The sequence below is a fragment of the Oncorhynchus clarkii genome, chromosome 12 (assembly GCF_045791955.1).
Source record: "Oncorhynchus clarkii lewisi isolate Uvic-CL-2024 chromosome 12, UVic_Ocla_1.0, whole genome shotgun sequence".
Lineage (NCBI taxonomy): Eukaryota > Metazoa > Chordata > Actinopteri > Salmoniformes > Salmonidae > Oncorhynchus > Oncorhynchus clarkii.
The window spans coordinates 29282931-29303217 of NC_092158.1; the positions used below are offsets into that span (position 1 = coordinate 29282931).

The 20287-nt window shown below is 41.8% G+C and overlaps 2 protein-coding genes across 4 annotated transcripts in view; one reads left to right on the forward strand and one right to left on the reverse strand.

Moving 5' to 3' along the window:
* LOC139422999 (platelet-activating factor acetylhydrolase IB subunit alpha2-like) overlaps positions 1-19096 on the reverse strand; it is a 64182-nt gene extending 45086 nt beyond the window's left edge. Inside the window, exons 1-2 of one of the 2 annotated variants that reach the window (XM_071174537.1) lie at positions 19055-19096; positions 17254-17471 (exon numbers count right to left, since the gene is read on the reverse strand). The gene's annotated coding sequence lies outside the window, so the exon portion shown is untranslated. Of the gene's footprint in view, positions 1-17253; positions 17472-19054 lie in introns of those variants that run through there. The other variant, XM_071174542.1, reaches the window with a different exon arrangement.
* LOC139422997 (myelin protein zero-like protein 2) lies at positions 1416-19899 on the forward strand. 2 transcript variants are annotated; one of them, XM_071174535.1, is made up of 5 exons: positions 1452-1662; positions 17284-17453; positions 17646-17856; positions 17976-18184; positions 18245-19899. In XM_071174535.1, exons 1-5 carry the CDS (start codon positions 1608-1610, stop codon positions 18311-18313), a joined length of 714 nt encoding a protein of 237 aa, XP_071030636.1. In that variant the 5' UTR covers positions 1452-1607; the 3' UTR covers positions 18314-19899. The 2 variants fall into 2 exon arrangements, with proteins under 2 accessions (XP_071030635.1, XP_071030636.1); XM_071174534.1 differs by having other exon boundaries at positions 1416-1662; positions 17976-19899.
* The last annotated feature ends 388 nt before the right edge of the window (positions 19900-20287 follow it).

The following is a 20287-nucleotide window of genomic DNA, read 5'->3' on the forward strand; positions in this document are numbered from 1 at the left end:
TCAAAACATGAAAACATTACTACATAAAACCATTAAATACAGTTGGAATGTAGTTTCCATCAAACAGAAAAACAACAACATGGATAAATACATTTAGATTGTAAATACTGCACTTTACTTTTGCATTACCCATATATACTGAACAAAAATATAAGCGCAACATGCAACAATTTCAAAGACTTTACTGATATACAGTTCATATGAGGAAATCAGTCAATTGAAATAAATCTTTAAGCCCTAATCTATGGATTTCACATGACTGTGAATACAGATATGCATCTGCTGGTCACAGTTACAGTACCTTAAAAAAATGGGCCTCACAATGGGCCTCAGGATCTTATCACAGTATTTCTATGTATTCAAATTGCCATCGATAAAATGTTAATTGTCCGTAGCTTATACCTGCCCATACCATAACCTCCACCATAATGTCAACATTGTTCACATCAGCAAACCACTCGCCCACACGACGCCATACACGTAGTCTGTGGTTGTGAGGCCGGTTTGACGTACGGCCATATTATCTAAAACAACGTTGGAGGCGGCTTATGGCAGAGAAATGAACATTCAATCTCTGGCAACAGCTCTGGTGGACATTCCTGCAGTCAGCATGCCAATTGCACGCTCCCTCAAAACTTGAGACATCCGTGGCATTGTGTTGTGTGACAAAACTGTACATTTTAGAGTGGCTTTTTATTGTCCCCAGAACAAGGTGCACCTGTGTAATGGTCATCGGTTTCTTGATATGCCACACTTGTCAGGTGGATAGAATATCTTGGCAATGGAGAAATACTTACTAACAGGGAGGTAAACACATTTGTTCACAAACATTTTAAGAAATAAGCTTTTTGTGCTTTTTTTCAACCAACACTTTACATGTTGAGTTTATATTTTTGTTCAGTGCAGTTGTTTAAGGTCATTCAAAGGCAGATTGCAGTATCTTCATTTTATGGGTCATAGGTGAAATCAGTGGTTATGATTGATATGAATACAAATGACTACATAATAAGATGATACACCAGTGCATTAGCAATGATCTACCTACAATATATTTGTCTGGCTAGCAAAACAACTTTGAAGCTATTTTTCTGTTTCACTTTGTAGGGCAGCATAGGTACGCTATGCTTAATGCGTTGCCTCTGCGCAAATGACGGGGGTAGAAAACGGAAAATGTTCAAGATGATTTTGCCTCAGTAGCCTATTTTTTAAAGAAAAAAAGACGTTTGAGCAGCAGTGGACAGTTTGGACATATCCTAATTGCATCAAGTCTAGGATACAAGTAAAGGTAGGCCAGCAGTATTAATACTTTGCACAGTTTTGGGGGGGATAAAAACAGGTTTTACTCAAACATGTTTTACAACAGCGTTCGCCTCCCACCAGTCCGCCAAAGGCAAAAGGTGTGTAATGCTGACTCCGCCTACAGCCCCGAGTGCACGCACACACAGCCTGTGAGTTTCAAACTTCCGAGTCCTAGAACTAGGATTCTTTATCAAAAACCTGTCTAGGTATTCGCCTGAATTATCCTTAAAACCTTCCCCTTTGGAGGTTTCTAGTAACTCGTTGAAAGTTTGTCGGTGTATTTGAGGCCTGGACAAACTGACAATCCAATGTATCGGACATGGCAACAGTTCCTCGCGTTTATGGGTTTATTCGCAGTGCCAGGTGAGTTCGAAGTTACTTAATTAATTTCTGTGTTCAGTCCTATGGCAATTAGTCGCTATTCTGTATGATCAAGTAAATCAAACGAATATTGTTGATAATTTATAGCTTTACATGAACACTTAGGCCTATTATTATTCAGTCAAAACATTGATCAGAGGCTCCAGCAGTCATCTTGCTCACGAATCACATTGACACCACTGTCCAGTTGTGGACTCGAGTCACACATTTGATGACTTGAGACTCCACTTAATAGAAAATAAAATTACTTGAGTCTTGAAATGATCTTGCCAGGTTTTGTTATGTTTTGTCACTCATTTTGTGGCACAGAGTCTTGTGGATTAAAGCCAATTCAGGGTACTAGGAAGTAACTACCTCCCCTAAGAACAATGTCTAATTTCTGACACAAATGATCGTTTAGAAAAAGTATATATAGGACGAAGGTCATGTTAAGGCGAATAAACTATAAAGGGAAACAAATGGCTACAGTTTACACTTTTTTTGCCATTTCATAAAATATTGCTTTTAGAAAAGGGGTGTTTTTCTTTTTAAGTACCAGGGTAACTAACTGGCCCTCCCATGGGGTGCCTGGTAGAAGATTATGGCATAGGGTTTCACGCAAATGTGTTAAAATCCATTTAATCCGTTTTATTTAGAAATTCTTTAGTAAGTAATACTTAAAAGCTAAGTCTAGTGGTCTTATTTGAATTATTTAAATAAAATATTGGGGGAAATGGTGTTGCACATGTCGCTATTAATATCCAAACTCGGAGGAGATTTGATGTAAAGTCCTTCTTTAAGTCACCTGTACATACATTTTCTTTGATCTTTTCCTTGTTCTTTTCCATAATATCCATTATGTATAATTGCACTAAATATTATTTGAATAATACAAGATTTTATATCACAGTAGTCTTTAAAATGACATGCAGGAGCAAAAGGTTTTCAATAGTTGTTTATAATTAAGTTAAAAAAAGATGAATTGGAATATAATATTGGAATGGAATATAACATTTTAATAACTTAACTCTTTAATTCAGTGTAACATTGATGTGGCAACTGTCTTATGCTTTGCTGAGGGTGTGCCCAACATGCCCCTATTCACATCGACGGGGCTGTAGTGGAGCGGGTCGAGAGTTTCAAGTTCCTTGGTGTCCACATCCCCAACAAACTATCATGGTCCAAACACACCAACAAAGTCGTGAAGAGGGCACGACAATGCCTTTTCCACCTCAGGAGACTTGAAAAGATTTGGCATGGGTCCGCAGATACTCAAAAAGTTCTACAGCTGCACCATCGAGATCATCCTGACTGGTTGCATCACCGCCTGGTATGGCAACTGCTCGGCATCCTACTGTGAGGTGCTACAGAGGGTAGTGCGTAGTACATCACTGGGGCCAAGCTTCCTGCAATCCAGGACCTATATACTAACTAGGCGGTGTCGGAGGAAGGCCCAAACATTTTTCAAGGACTCCAGTCACTGAAGTTATTGTTCTGTTCTCTCTGCTACCGCACGGCAAGCGGTATCGGAGTGCCAAGTCTAGGTCCAAATAGCTTCTACCCCCAAGCCATAAGACTGCTGAACAATTAATAAAAATGGCCACTGGGACTATTACACTGCTGCAACCCGCTGATTATTATCTATGCATAGTCACTTTACCCATACCTACGTACCTTGACTAATCTGTACACCCTTTATAGTGATTCAGTACCGGTACCCCCTGTATATAGCCTCACAATTGTTATTTTTTTGTTGCTTTTAATTATTTTTTTACTTTAGTTTATTTAGTAAATATTTTCTTAACTGCGTTGTTGGTTAATGGCTTGTAAGTAAGAATTTCACAGTAAGGTCTACTACACCTGTTGTATTTGGCACGTGACAAATAAAATGTTGATTTATTGCACGATTCTAATTTGTACATAGGTCACAAATATAGCTATTCCCAGTAAAATTGGAGCACAACTCATTAGCCTACCTCCTGCACCGCTCACACCTAATCCAGTGACTGAAAACAGGGGAGAGATGCCAATTGAAAAGCTCTCTCTTAAAAACATAGTTGGCTATATGACATAAAATGCTGTGTAAAATAAATCACAGAAACAATGAGAAAATATGGAAAAATAAATAAATAATGAAATGTTATAAAGCAGTCCGTGTAATCATCTGCCAGAGTAGCCCCAATCGGCCCGAGACCCAAGTAGTACATTTGGGTCAGATAACTCACATCGTAATCGGCCTGAGCTCAATCCCCGCATCCTAGCCACAAGTAATACTGCTTAATGCGGCCCAGACTCGGGCCACATGACGTCGGCCGAGTCTGACTCTCAGCCGGAATCGGCCCAGATCCACTGTGCTAGCTGGGGTGGCAGCCAGGGAAAGTGTTGGGGAAATAATTTGGTGACATCTTGTGGTCTTAATCTGAATTACAGGGGGATAGTTACCTAGTACCTTATACTTGATCCGAAAATGTGGTTGGAGGCTCCATATGGAGGGTGTGACGCAATTGTGAAGCCTTCGGAGGCATGCAGAGTCCAAATCAAGCTCCTTACCGCATTGCCCGCCTCTCAAAATGTATAACACCGTATAGCTCTGCATTGACGATAGGTGGGGGCGGTAGGTCCTGTATAAACACAAACTCACTTCGTTGACAACGTCCTTCACAACAGCTCTATTCCGTGAAGAGCAAGAAGTATGAATGCCCTGACTTCTGCATAGGCTCTATCACAGTAAATTCTGTAAGGCCACTGCAAATGTCGGATTGACCATGCAGCACCTTTCACTCTACACGCAGCCAGAGACAGTAGCCTCAGCATCGCACTTGGAGAAAAAAAACCTGCAACAGATTGGCTAGTGAAACGCACACTCCGCACTCTGATTTGACCAGCAAACTGTCAATCAACAAAGGTTGGGTGGTGAGCGAACGGATTGCTGATTTGCTGTACAGCTATAGGATTGGGTGCAGTGCGAACGTCAAATTATGAGGGATGTTGGAGATTCCGGTTGAAATTTGGAAAAGATGGCGGAAGTGGATGCTGAGTTTGAATCAAGCAGCGTGTTGAGCACAGTTGGTGAAGTCGAGTGTTCTGACAGGACAATAGTACTAGCGAAAGCTGGAACAAAAAGGAAATGGTCTAAAATTGGAGTGGAGTATACATGTATGAATGATAATAAATCGCTTCTTGTCGGGATGCGTTTGAGTAAGGATTAGAGGTCGACCAATTAATCGGAATGGCCGATTTCATTAGGGCCGATTTCAAGTTTTCATAACAATCGGAAATCGGTATTTTTGGGCGCCGATTTCCGATTATTATTTTTTGTTTATTTTTTTTTTATACCTTTTATTTAACTAAAAGGTATAAAGGTAAGTCAGTTAAGAACACATTCTTATTTTCAATGACTGCCTAGGAACTGTGGGTTAACTGCCTTGTTCAGGGGCAGAACGACAGATTTTCACCTTGTCAGCTCAGGGGTTCCAATCTTGCAACCGCACAGTTAATTAGTCCAACGCTCTAACCATTGCACTCCACGAGTAGCCTGCCTGTTACGCGAATGCAGTAGAAGCCAAGTTAAATTGCTAGCTAGCATTAAACTTATCTTATAAAAAACAATCAACCATAATCACTAGTTATAACTACTAATCCAGTTTAGCAGGCAATATTAACCAGGTGAAATTGTCATTTCTCTTGCGTTCATTGCACGCAGAGTCAGGGTATATGCAACAGTTAGGGCTGCCTGGCTCATTGCGAACTAATTTGCCAGAATTTTACTTAATTATGACATACATTGAAGGTTGTGCAATGTAACAAGAATATTTCGACTTAGGGATGCCACCCGTTAGATAATATAACGAACGGTTCCGCATTTCACTGAAATAATAAACGTTTTGTTTTTGAAATGATAGTTTACGGATTCGATCATATTAATGACCAAAGGCTCGTATTTCTGTGTGTTATTATGTTATAATTAAGTCTGATTTGATAGAGCAGTCTGACTGAGCAACAGCAGGCCCGTAATCATTCATTCAAACACCACATTCGTGCGTTTTGCCAGCAGTTCTTCGCAAGCACAGCGCTGTTAATGACTTCAAGCCTATCAGCCTAATGGCTGGTGTAACCAATGTGAAATGGCTAGCTAGTTAGCTGGGTGTGCGCTAATACGGTTTCAAACGTCACTCGCTTTTAGATTTGGAGTAGTTATTCCCCTTGCGCTGCAAGGGCCGCGGCTTTTGTGGAGCGATGGGTAACGATGCTTCAAGTGTGGCTGTTGTCGATGTGTTCCTGGTTCAAGCCCAGGTAGGGGCGAGGGGGGGACGGGGACGGAAGCTATACTGTTACACTGGCAATACTATAGTGCCTATAAGAACATCCAATAGTCAAAGGTATATAAAATACAAATGGTATAGAGAGAAATAGTCCTATAAATACTATATTAACTACAACCTAAAACCTCTTACCTTGGAATATTGAAGTCTCATGTTAAAAGGAACCACCAACTTTCATATGTTCTCATGTTCTGAGCAAGGAACTTAAACGTTAGCTTTTGTACATGGCACATATTTTACATGGCACACATTTTTACATGGCACATATTACTTTCTTCTCCAACACTTTGTTTTTGCATTATTTAAACCAAATTGAACATGTTTCATTATTTATTTGAGGCTAAATTGATTTTATTGATGTTTTATATTAAGTTAAAATAAGTGTTAATTCAGTATTGTTGTAATTGTCATTATTACAAATAAAACAATCGGACGATTAATTGGTATCGGCTTTTTTGGTCCTCCAATAATCGGTATCGGCGTTGAAAAATCATAGTCGGTCGACCTCTAGTAAGGATGCATGTGAAACCCGTTTGGGGTGTCAAATGGTGACTATGCGCTGGAAAAAGTGGAGTCGTCAGTGGCCAGGAGTGGGCTTATTTTGATTAATTGTATTTCTGAAGAACATAGGAAGATTGCAGTGGGCCTCAAAAGAATCCGAACAAAAGTTTTGTGTTTTGAACTTCGGAGGAGAGCACCTGTTTAAAGGAGTCTTCACAGGGGTAACGACGGATGTTCAGGTTGAATACCTGAAGAGAATTCGTGGTGTGATTGGTGCCCATCGTCTGACCCACTGGGTGAATGGAGAAAAATAAGAAAGTCATTCGGTCCTGTTGTTTTTTAATAAAGAGCAAATACCTGTGTGATTGCCAATAATCCTTTGAGGAAGAATGTTAAATTATAGGTAGAGAGTATTGCCATAATAAATAAATATGCAGCTCAAAACAATGTTGGTGATCAAGAATATTAACTGTTTACTTTGCAAGCTCATCAGCAGTGGGGCAACAAATACTAGCATAGGCCTACTGGTATTTTGGTATGTAACAATTGCTTGAAATTGATGATTTACTTATGAAGCTTTCATTTGGAATTTGTTTAAAATTAGTTATTACTGTGGAAAAGACTCAGCATAGGCGCCGCTCTCCAAACACCAGCCAATTGAGTTTTTTTTTCTCTTGTTGAAATGTTTGCTATTGCTTTCACATGTTTAAATTCATTGGCCCTGTGTGGTAAATCTATATCTAATACTAAAATAATTGCTAGTGTTTCATTCCATCCCGGTACCGTTTATTACAACATGTAGACATTTCATGTTTGATAGGCCTACAATACATTTTCATTTAGCCAACCATTTCATTCCCTCTGAGTGGACGCAATGTTTATTGTGCACATGACCTTTCACAAGATTCATGGGGTAGAAGTTCTGTTTATTTAATTCAATATATGGTTTCCTTTTGTTCATATTTCCTGGGTTATGTCGGAGTTCCGTGCCTCTGTTATCCTCGTTGTGCGTAATAGGAGCACGCGCGCCTATGTGCGCATAGAAATAGGCTACATGGCCTGCACCCTTCGCTTTGGAGTCAGAACATGGAATAGGAGAATGTATTGTTCCATGTATGCATTGTGTTGAAACATCATTAATAATCATTAAGTTTGGTTAAGATTAATGTACAAATGTAACAATGGATGTGGAAATTGCCTTTTTGTATGAAATGGCTCTTTCACCATTGGATCACCAAGACCTATACATAAATCTACTCTCTGAGCACGTCAACCTGCCTTGCCTTCTGCTGATTTTATGCCCCTACGACTGCTACAAGTTTTACAATTACAAATGCTAATCAAAATGTGTTGTAGACAAAATGACGAAAAGGGCTGTCTTAATACATAGACAAAGATTTGTAGTTGAACAAGTCGTTGCATGTATGATTTTATTTTTACCTGACTTGAGTCTCGATTTGACTTGCTCATAGAATGCACGACTTGGACTTGACTCGAGTCTTGACCCGTTCTACTTGGGACTCAACTTGAGAACTCTGACCTTGTGACTCGAATAATAGTGACTTGGTCCCGCCTCTGCCACTGTCAGGCTCAGATGGCTACCGGTCAGGTGACCAGATTCCGCAATCTTGATAATAAGTAGTCTACTCTTGATTTATACTTTATCATTATAGCTTGGACATGCAGTGTATATATAGACATTTCTGACATGTTTCTCAGATTGATCAGGCCAAAGCTCATAGTGATCATAAGTTATTGTCCTCCTGGATAATTGTTAGATGGATATGGAAGGCCAGGTATTGATGTATGAATATGAAAGTCTATACTGTGTACCTATCCGATGTGTATAATACGCCCTATAGCTCTGTCTGATATCAGGAAGCAGGGGAGTGTCTTTAGTGCTGCAGATTGTAATTATTCTTTGGATCTGACTCTGACTAGCTCTGCCTTGAGGCAACTCAGCCAAGAGTTAGTGGATCACACCCAGTGTTTTTATATGAAAGCATCCGGTCTGTAAATGTCTCTGTTTTGTTTGTGTGGGTTACACTTTCAAGGACATGGGAGGACTCTCTCTCCTCGCTGTACTCAAAGTACTAATGTGCTGCTGCTCTAGTCTGAATAATACAACACATCGGTCATCACATGAATTCCATCCAATCAGGGAGCGCAGAGAGGGGCCTTTCTGATGTCTGTCTGGGAAGTGAAGCTCAGCCATCGGGTTGATTGATTTTAGTGCTGTCATGTCTACTCTAGGGTAGTGAATGTAGTTTGTTACAATACAGTGATTCGCCAGGATGGTTCCCTCAGCTCAGATACCTTCTACAGTGTTTTTTACTGATCTTTTGCTTGTCTGCCCATGGACATGACAGGGTGGATAGGATTTAGAGTGACTGGCTGTTTTAATCCATAACACAGGACTTTCTGGGCAATGAGGCAGAGCATGAAGGAAAAAGGAATGCACATGGCTGGTATTAATCCCTGTTTGTCTCGAGCCCCTACCCTGCCGAACTCCTGAAGGAGATAAATCTAATCGACATGGGTACAGATGGAAGATTTCATGTTTGCCAGAACACTTGATGTTTTTTTTTTTTTTTTTACCTTTATCAGAATCCTTTTATACTTCCTGGCTGGTTCAGGTTCTCATACGTGGACCTCTGGACTGAAGACACACAATCATTAACCAGCCACCTGCCGGTATCATTAACCAGACAGTGACACACACACACACAGACTGCCAAATACAGTGCCTTGCGAAAGTATTCGGCCCCCTTGAACTTTGCGACCTTTTGCCACATTTCAGGCTTCAAACATAAAGATATAAAACTGTATTTTTTTGTGAAGAATCAACAACAAGTGGGACACAATCATGAAGTGGAACGACATTTATTGGATATTTCAAACTTTTTTAACAAATCAAAAACTGAAAAATTGGGCGTGCAAAATTATTCAGCCCCCTTAAGTTAATACTTTGTAGCGCCACCTTTTGCTGCGATTACAGCTGTAAGTCGCTTGGGGTATGTCTCTATCAGTTTTGCACATCGAGAGACTGAAATTTTTCCCATTCCTCCTTGCAAAACAGCTCGAGCTCAGTGAGGTTGGATGGAGAGCATTTGAACAGCAGTTTTCAGTTCTTTCCACAGATTCTCGATTGGATTCAGGTCTGGACTTTGACTTGGCCATTCTAACACCTGGATATGTTTATTTTTGAACCATTCCATTGTAGATTTTGCTTTATGTTTTGGATCATTGTCTTGTTGGAAGACAAATCTCCGTCCCAGTCTCAGGTCTTTTGCAGACTCCATCAGGTTTTCTTCCAGAATGGTCCTGTATTTGGCTCCATCCATCTTCCCATCAATTTTAACCATCTTCCCTGTCCCTGCTGAAGAAAAGCAGGCCCAAACCATGATGCTGCCACCACCATGTTTGACAGTGGGGATGGTGTGTTCAGCTGTGTTGCTTTTACGCCAAACATAACGTTTTGCATTGTTGCCAAAAAGTTCAATTATGGTTTCATCTGACCAGAGCACCTTCTTCCACATGTTTGGTGTGTCTCCCAGGTGGCTTGTGGCAAACTTTAAACGACACTTTTTATGGATATCTTTAAGAAATGTCTTTCTTCTTGCCACTCTTCCATAAAGGCCAGATTTGTGCAATATACGACTGATTGTTGTCCTATGGACAGAGTCTCCCACCTCAGCTGTAGATCTCTGCAGTTCATCCAGAGTGATCATGGGCCTCTTGGCTGCATCTCTGATCAGTCTTCTCCTTGTATGAGCTGAAAGTTTAGAGGGACGGCCAGGTCTTGGTAGATTTGCAGTGGTCTGATACTCCTTCCATTTCAATATTATCGCTTGCACAGTGCTCCTTGGGATGTTTAAAGCTTGGGAAATCTTTTTGTATCCAAATCCGGCTTTAAACTTCTTCACAACAGTATCTCGGACCTGCCTGGTGTGTTCCTTGTTCTTCATGATGCTTTCTGCGCTTTTAACGTACCTCTGAGACTATCACAGTGCAGGTGCATTTATACGGAGACTTGATTACACACAGGTGGATTGTATTTATCATCATTAGTCATTTAGGTCAACATTGGATCATTCAGAGATCCTCACTGAACTTCTGGAGAGAGTTTGCTGCACTGAAAGTAAAGGGGCTGAATAATTTTGCACGCCCAATTTTTCAGTCTTTGATTTGTTAAAAAAGTTTGAAATATCCAATAAATGTCATTCCACTTCATGATTGTGTCCCACTTGTTGTTGATTCTTCACAAAAAAATACAGTTGTATATCTTTATGTTTGAAGCCTGAAATGTGGCAAAAGGTCGCAAAGTTCAAGGGGGCCGAATACTTTCGCAAGGCACTGTATAAACACAATGGAATGCTGAGTAGAGGTCTTCACGGGTCCAAAAGTTGGACCTGTCCGTGGGTTTCCCACCTGACTCTATTTCTATAAAAAACAAATTAAACGGAGGTCTGTTGCGAGTGGACCCGAGGACAGTCAGACCCGTTCCGAAAAGGCACGTGGGGAAAAAAAGACCCAAACAGACCAGTGCTGGTTTGGGACTGAGTGAGTAGAGAGAGAGAGAAAGACACCTCTGACTGGGCGCTGTCAGTGCCATAAATAAATGAGCGATAGGCCTATTGGCCAAATGATCCACAGTTACGTGCCCTTAAAATCTGCCTGAAACCAATTACACAAATAATATTGGTTGTGTTTTGATGTGTAGCATATTAAAAAAGGCACCGTTCAGCTGTCGGCGATCAGGCCTTTATGGTAGAGTGGCCAGATGGAATCCACTCCTCAGTAAAAGCCACATGACAGCCCGTTTTGGAGTTTTCAAAAAGGCACCTTAAGACTCTCGGCCCATGAGAAACAAGATTCTCTGAAACCAAGATTGAACTCTTTGACCTGAATGCCAAGCGTCACATCTGGAGGAAACCTGGCTCCATCCCTACAGTGAAGCATGGTGGTGGCAGCATCGTGCTGTAGGGATGTTTTTAAGTGGCAGGGACTGGGAGAATCTAGCAAAGTACAGTGAGATCCTTGATGAAAACCTGGTCCAGAGCGCTTAGGACCTTAGACTGGGGTGAAGGTTCACCTTTCAATAGGACAATGACCCAAAGCACACAGCCAAGACAACGCAGGAGTGGCTTCGGGACAAGTCTCTGAATGTCCTTGAGAGACCTGAGAATAGTTGTGCATCGACGCTCTCCATCCAACCTGACAGAGCTTGAGAGGATCTGCAGAGAAGAATGGGAGAAACTCCCCAAATACAGCTGTGCCAAGCTTGTAGTGTCATACCCAAGAAGACTGTTTTAATTAGTTCTCTGCATCCAGTGCAGGCGGGAGGGATTGATAATTGCGCTACCGAACTGCCCCTAATCAAAACGGCCCAAATCCAGCCGTCAGAAAACACCGAAAATGTAACTTTTTTTCAATGTGTCAATCACTCTCGAGTCATCTGGGACCCACGAGCTAAGCCCAAGGGACTACTAGGGGGGCACTTGAACATTCGTAGTGTCATTCCAAAAAGTGATCAAATTCAACATCTACTCACAGATTCCAACCTTGACTTCCTCTGCCTCTCAGAGACATGGCTCCATAAAAACTCTCCATATACTGCTTTGATTGTGATTGGCTACAATGTCTTCAGGAGAGACAGGATTGAAGGAAGAGGAGGGGGTGAGATGATTTACATTAAAGAACATGTCTGATGTAAACAAATTGAGTGGTCATGTGATAATGAACTAGAATGTATTGGCCTGAATGTTACACTGTCTCCCCAAATGTCTTTTACCCTTATTGGAATGTATAGGCCACCATCCACCAAAAGTGTGTTTTTTGATCAGTTTAATAACATGCTTAGGGAATGTGACTTTGAAAGAGGTCATCTTAATGGGAGATTTTAATATTAATTATGAAGACAAGTTTTGTAGGAAAACCCTCAAACGGATCACTAATACCTTTGACCTTACACAGCTAGTTAAAGGACCAACCAGGGTGACTTGTTGCTCTAAAACTCAGATTGATTTGGTGTTCAATAATAAACCAGAGAGGGTGACTAAATCATTCAATATGGTTACTGGGCTATCTGAACATAATCTGACACTTATAGCCAGAAAGCTGTCTATAAGAGCAGGTTTAACCTCTCTACTGTTAGAAAGCCGGATCAACTAAGAATACCTAAGAGTGAATTAAGCTATTTTGAAAACACAATTAAGGGAATTAACTGGAATGATCTCTTGTCCTATACAGATGTGGAAGCTGATAGTCAGGTTTTTCTATCCACAATCCAGACTACAATAAATGGTTTCCTAAAGAAAATCAAATCCAAACCTGGCCAAAAGAGCACTCTTCCTTGGCTAAATGGAGAAATCTGGAAATTGTTGAAAGAACGAGATTATTCTCTAAAAAGATCCAAATTAGAGCATGACAGACGTAGGTTTACCAGAACCCCTCCTCTGGTTTCTTGGGCTCAGTGCTAGTAAATGATGCTCAACCTGTCTTCACTAAAGAACTCTAAAGCCAAAGATGTGTTTGGGCTGGACTCTACCTTTTCTTAAAAACTACAAAGAGTCACTCATTGGCCCCATTACTAAGGTCACCAACACATCTATTGGTCTCTGGGTGTTTCCAAGGGTATGGAAGTCGGCCATAATAACGGCCGTCTTTAAATCAGGCGACCCTGCTAACGTGAGTAACTACAGGCCCATTAGTATACTACCTGTGGTGTCAAAGGTTGTTGAAAAGTGTGTAGCAGGACAACTGATTGCCCACCTCAACAACAGACCCTTCACATTACACTCCATGCAGTTTGGCTTCAGAGTGAAACACGCCACAGAAACGGCCAACTGCTTTCTTCTGGAAAATGTGAAGTCCAAGATGGACAAAGGGGGCGTTGTTGGGGCTGTGTTTCTGGACCTAAGGAAGGCTTTTGATACTGTTAACCATGAGATTCTCATCACAAAATTGTCCAAGTTCAACTTTTCCCCTGATGCCTTGAGATGGATGAAATCATACCTTGAAGGCAGAACTCAGTGTGTCAGAGTGAGCAATGAGCTGTCGCCCACTCTTAGCTATGATGTGGGCGTGTAATTTTTTTGCATCTCACTCCCTCTTTGGTTTTACATTTTTATGGTTTGAGTGCTAGTAGCCCTATATTGCGCCAAACACAACATTACAGTTGGAACCTAATTTGGCCAAAGAAAATGGCTCAAAACAAAGTAAAAGTGCAATATGTGCCATGTAAAAAAGCTAACATTTAAGTTCCTTGCTCAGAACATGAGAACATATGAAAGCTGGTGATTCCTTTTAACACGAGTCTTCAATATTCCCAGTTTAGAAATTTTAGGTTGTAGTTATTATAGAAATGTATAGGACTATTTCTCTCTATACCATTTGTATTTCATATACCTTTGACTATTGGATGTTCTTATAAGCACTATAGTATTGCCAGCCTAATCTCGGGAGTTGATAGGCTTGAAGTCATAAACAGCGCTGTGCTTCAAGCATTGTGAAGAGCTGCTGGCAAACACAGGAAAGTGCTGTTTGAGTGAATGATTACGAGCCTGCTGCTGCCTACCACCGCTCAGTCAGACTGCTCTTTCAAATATCAAATCATAGACTTAATTATAATCTAATAAACACACAGAAATACTAGCCTTGGGTCATTAATATGGTCAAATCCGGAAACGATCATTTTGAAAACAAAACGTTTATTCTTTCAGTGAAATACGGAATCGTTCCATATTTTATCGAACGGGTGGCATCCACAAGTCTCTAAATATTGGTGTTACATTGCGCAACCTTCAATGTTATGTCATAATTCTGTAAAATTCTGGCAAATGAATTACGGTTTTGGAAGAAATGGTCTTCACACAGTTTGCAACGAGTCAGGCTGCCCAAACTGCTGCATATACCCTGACTCTGCTTCACAGAAGGCAAGAGAAGTGACACAATTTCTCTAGTTAATATTGCCTGCTAACATGAATTTCTTTTAACTAAATATGCAGGTTTAAGTCAAATGCTTTATCTAAAAATTGAAAGTGTGTGGGCTACGGAGAGAAACAACAAAATGGTACAGTTTGAGACCAGCGATGTGGAAGCTGGAGATGGGGGGTGCTAGTGGGTCTGGGCAGGTGTGATGTAGTTGATATTTGTATGATGTCATGTGTACAGTCGTGGCCAAAAGTTTTGAGAATGACACAAATATTAATTTTCACAAAGTCTGCTGCCTCAGTATGTATGATGGCAATTTGCATATACTCCAAAATGTTATGAAGAGTGATCAGATGAATTGCAATTAATTGCAAAGTCCCTCTTTGCCATGCAAATGAACTGAATCCCCCAAAAACATTTCCACTGCATTTCAGCCCTGCCGCAAAAGGACCAGCTGTCAGTGATTCCATCATGTCAGTGATTCTCTTGTTAACACAGGTGTGAGTGTTGACGAGGACAAGGCTGGAGATCACTCTGTCATGGTGATTGAGTTTGAATAACAGACTGGAAGCTTCAAAAGGAGGGTGGTGCTTAGAATCATTGTTCTTCCTCTGTCATCCATGGTTACCTGCAAGGAAACAGGTGCCGTCATCATTGCTTTGCACAAAAAGGGCTTCACAGGCAAGGATATTGCTGCCAGTAAGAATGCACCCAAATCAACAATTTATCGGATCATTAAGAACTTCATGGAGAGTAGTTCAATTGTTGTGAAGAAGGCTTCAGGACGCCCAAGAAAGTCCAGCAAGCGCCAGGACCGTCTCCTAAGGTTGATTCAGCTGCGGGATCGGGGCACCACCAGTACAGAGCTTGCTCAGGAATGGCAGCAGGCAGGTGTGAGTGCATCTGCACGCACAGTGAGGTGAAGACTTTTGGAGGATGGCCTGGTGTCAAGAAGGGCAGCAAAGAAGCCAGTTCTCTCCAGAAAAAACATCAGGGACAGACTGATATTCTGCAAAAGGTACAGGGATTGAACTGCTGAGGACTGGGGTAAAGTAATTTTCTCTGATGAATCCCCTTTCCGATTGTTTGGGGCATCCGGAAAAAAGCTTGTCCGGAGAAGACAAGGTGAACGCTACCATCAGTCCTGTGTCATGCCAACAGTAAAGCATCCTGAGACCATTCATGTGTGGGGTTGCTTCTCAGCCAAGGGAGTGGGCTCACTCACAATTTTGCCTAAGAACACAGCCATGAATAAAGAATGGTACCAACACGTCCTCCGAGAGTCACTTCTCTCAACCATCCAGGAACAGTTTGGTGACGAACAATGCCTTTTCCAGCATGATGGAGCACCTTGCCATAAGGCAAAAGTGATAACTAAGTGGCTCTGGGAACAAAACATCGATATTTTGGGTCCATGGCCAGGAAACTCCCCAGACCTTAATCCCATTGAGAACTTGTGGTCAATCCTCAAGAGGCGGGTGGACAAACAAAACCCCACAAATTCGGACAAATTCCAAGCATTGATTATGCAAGAATGGGCTGCCATCAATCAGGATGTGGCCCAGAAGTTAGTTGACAGCATGCCAGGGTGTATTGCAGAGGTCTTGAAAAAGAAGGGTCAACACTGCAAATATTGACTCTTTGCATCAACTTCATGTAATTGCCAGTAAAAGCATTTGACACTTATGAAATGCTTGTAAATATACTTCAGTATTCCATAGTAACATCTGACAAAAATATCTAAAGACACTGAAGCAGCAAGCCTTGTGAAATTTAATATTTGTGTCATTCTCAAAACTTTTGGCCACAACTGTATGTTTTGTATTGTTTATAAAATATCAAATTAAGTATAACATTTTTAAAAAACCAATACAAATAAAACTTGTCTCTGGGTTTTCTCCTCTTACTTTTGTTTTAATTCAATGAAAAATGCTGCCATATTCTCAATCAACAGTAGCCAAGGCTCCTTTCACTCGCTCTCTCTCCCTCCTCGGCAGCAGGCACATGTGAGGTGAGCAGCCGGAACCAGTTTCAGCTGGACATAAGCTATACGTTTTATTGAGTTGCAAATGGCTGACACGAATAACAAGCTTGCGCAGTTCTCATCACCTCACACACATTCCATTAACTGAGGATGAGTCCAATCGGGTCCAGTAGGCAATTTTAATTGCAAATTAAGACCCATGGAAATTATATTTGACCCGACCCAGATCAGAGACAGAAGTCTGAATTTAGGACCCGGACCCAACCCGGGCCGAATCTCCGAATTTCGTGTCTGTGAAGACCCATGCTGAATCAATGGAGGGCCAAACCACCTGCTTTCTAATTTGATATTTTTTTTAATAGTTTATACGTTCATTCAGATTGTGTTTGACTCGGGTGTGATTTATAACTCTAGCTCAGCTCATTATGGTGATTGTGCGGTCCAGTGTGAACCAAAGTACTGTAGGCGAGATAACACGCTTGAAGGGTTTGACTGAGTACAGGTTGAAGCGTTTGAGGGAGGGTACACATATTACTGAGCTACGCTACAGCTCCAGGGATTTGAAAAGTGTAGTCAACGAACAACTTCACTTTTTGGAAGTCGAGGCTGTGTTTACTGAAGAGAGCTGACCAAGTTTAGAATGAAGATGTGTAAACAGACATGGTTGTTGCGGAAACCACTATCAACCTTCTCATGGTCATCATGTGTACACATGAGTCTGCAAAATAAATTTTTCTGTGTTTAATAGTGTGCTCTCAAAGTTCTGTGAGGACTTTGATAAGGTGCTTGCTCATGCTACTCTCAGGGTTATTGTGTATATAATGTAGTGTTAACACAGTAAGCTGTGCTTACGTGTCTCATTGGGTCCACTCTGTGTGTCAGGTGTGCTGCGAGTCGTTGGGATGGAGATTTTCACATCCAAGGAGGTGGAGGCGTTGAACGGGACAGAAGTGAGATTGAAGTGCACCTTTAAGTCCAAACACCCAGTGTCCCACTCCTCTGTGGCTGTCTCCTGGAACTTCCGTCCCCTGAACCAGGGAGCTGAGGAGTCGGTAGGTGTCCTTTCCACACTGGAAGCAGAAATAACAGTTGTCAAACAAGGAAGCTGTCTGAATTAGGAGGGAGACTGGATTAGCCTCGTAAACCAGCTTGACTACTGGATAGACATGTAGGCTTTTTTTTAGCAGAGGATTACCTAAAACATCAACATTTTAGAGCAGTGCATAATTGTGTGTGTGTGTCAGGTGTTTTACTACCAGGAGACGGCATACCCCCCTACAGAGGGGCGGTTTAAGGGCCATGCAGTGTGGTCAGGGGACATCCTGAGACAGGATGCCTCCATCAGTCTGCATGAAGTCCCCTTCACCTTCAACGGCACCTACACCTGCCAGGTCCGCAACCTGCCCGACGTCCACGGCATCAATGGAGAGGTCACCCTCAGGGTTGTCCACAAAGGTCAGTCAGTCAGTCAGTCAGTCAGTCACTCACACTGGTGTGTTGCATAGAAACCTTAGCATGGACTAATGTATTGTTGTGTGTGTGTGTGTGTGTGCTGGCTGTGCTGCTCCTTCCAGTCTCCATCTCTGATATAGGCATCCTGGCTGCAGCCATCGGGGGAACCATCGCCATAGTCCTGGTGCTGCTGGGTCTCTTCATGGTGTTCAAGTACCGCAACCACCATGCCAACACAGACATGGAGCTGCAGGGGAGGAAACTGCAGGAAACCAGAGAGCTGCAGGAGAGAGAGCTACAGGCCAGGGTCCTTCAGGAGAGAGAGTTGCAGGCCAACATCCTACAGGAGAGAGAGCTACAGGCCAGGGTTCTACAGGAGAGAGAGTTGCAGGCCAACATCCTACAGGAGAAAAAGCTGAAGGCCAGTGAGAAGGAGCGTAAGGACCCTACAGTGTGGTGATGGGTCAGGGGTCAGGGGCGTGTCTCCCTCTCTACCTCTGCTGACTGGTGTGGGGAGGCGTTCTGTCAGGACGGACTGGTCTCTGACTGGAGGGGCAGGCCAGTCCAGGACCACTATTTGGCAGGGACTGATGCATTTTTTTGGTCGGTGTCCTTCTTTCTTCTACCCTCCACTCATCCCTCCCTCAATATGAGTATTAGGGATCTCTGTACATTCCACTAGTTTTAATGTCAGGTACTGTTTTATGAACTTCATGTTTTTTACAGACAACTATGTGATTGGGTTGACTGTGCCATCCCAGGATATACAGTATTTTTTTTGTTCAAATGTAAACCCCCCCCCCCAAAAAAACATCACTTATCAGAATGCTAACAAAATGCAAAAAGTACTAAGGAATCCCCATAGCAGATGCTAGGTAAATGCTAACGAACGCTTGGGAACATTTTACTATTAACAACCCAGCTCCTAAAGTTATGCAAGTATCTCGAAATGCAGCATGCACAAAATATATATTAGACAGCAGGGATCTTATTTCAGGACGGGATCGTGTCTGCTGCTGTTACCAAGAAGCTTGATCTTGCAAGCTAAGTGTAGCCACTTAGCTGGCATTAGTAAAGTAGCAGGACCCAGCTGGAAATAATTTATTTGGTACATCTTAGATAGTTAACTTAGTAGTTATAAGATGCATAGCTGGCAAACAGCTGTAACTTGATCACTTCACTTAAGTTGTGCTGTACTCACCTCATGAAGCTCCCATTTTGCTCATCGTCTATCGTTGTAAACAAACACACTTGACTTGCTCAAACAGCTGTTTTGGGAACTAGTACTGGTAAGCTTCATAATGGTTAACACGTTCTGCTTTATCTATTACCTAGTGCACAAGTTGAATGCACGTATTTATTTAAAAAATACTAATATTCAAATTTATAAAAACAAAAAACATTATTGACAGTATTGTAAAATCATACTGATGTTGTTTCGAAATACCCCGGGATACGGTATATACGGCGTACCGCCAAATCCTACTATGTGATTGTATTTTGACTATGTAGTATGATGACTACTCTTATTAGATATGGCTGAAATGACACCAGCGGCAGTCTCTTGATGTGGTGGCATCTGTTTCATTACATTTGGTTTGGTAGCCATTTGTTCTAAATTCATTTACAGAATTATTTTAACACTTGAATAATCAACATTATAACTGAGCTAATGGCCCATACATTCATTTGGGAATAATGTAAATGTATTTGGCAGCAGATTTGTGAGTGTGTTCTATGGTTATGATTAAGGTCCCGTTGTGAATTTAGTCAGTGAAACCCTTTTTAATTTTTAAAAAACTGTTCTATCTGGGGTAGGCTACAGTAAGGGCTAGTGCTGGTGGAAGCCCTGTATCTAGGGGTGGCTAAGGGCTAAGCTCAAGGTAAATAGGACTGGTGGAAGCTTTCCTGGGCCAGGAGCTTTCAGTGACTAACACACTCCTGCTTCCTGCAACAATGACAGCATAAATGACTGCCTATTACTGCTGGACATAAACGTAACTGTCAATCACCTTTGAATGCAGAAGAAGAACCCCACAATTCCAAGAAGCCTGTTTTCCATGTGTTATGTCGTTTTTGTGATCTGATGTGCCCAATGTGTCCATTGAAGGAAGCAGTTCCATCTGTCTCTTTCTGGGTCCATGCTGAGGATCATGGGTGTTGTCGTCTCAAAGGTTTCCCCCTCTTTCTTACTCTGCCTATGGAAATCTGGTACATCAATGCAGGGCCCTCGCTGCTGTCCAAATCCATACACTATCGTGTGTGTGTGTGTGTGTGTGTGTGAAGAGGATGACTAAGCCAGGTACAGATAGGGCTGGAAAAGCCTCGAGGAAAGAGGGTAGAATGTTAGCAGTAAAGCTTTTATTGGCCACAATTAGACCAAATATCAATATTGGCAGGATCAATGAGTGTATAGTACTCAATCCTTTTATTT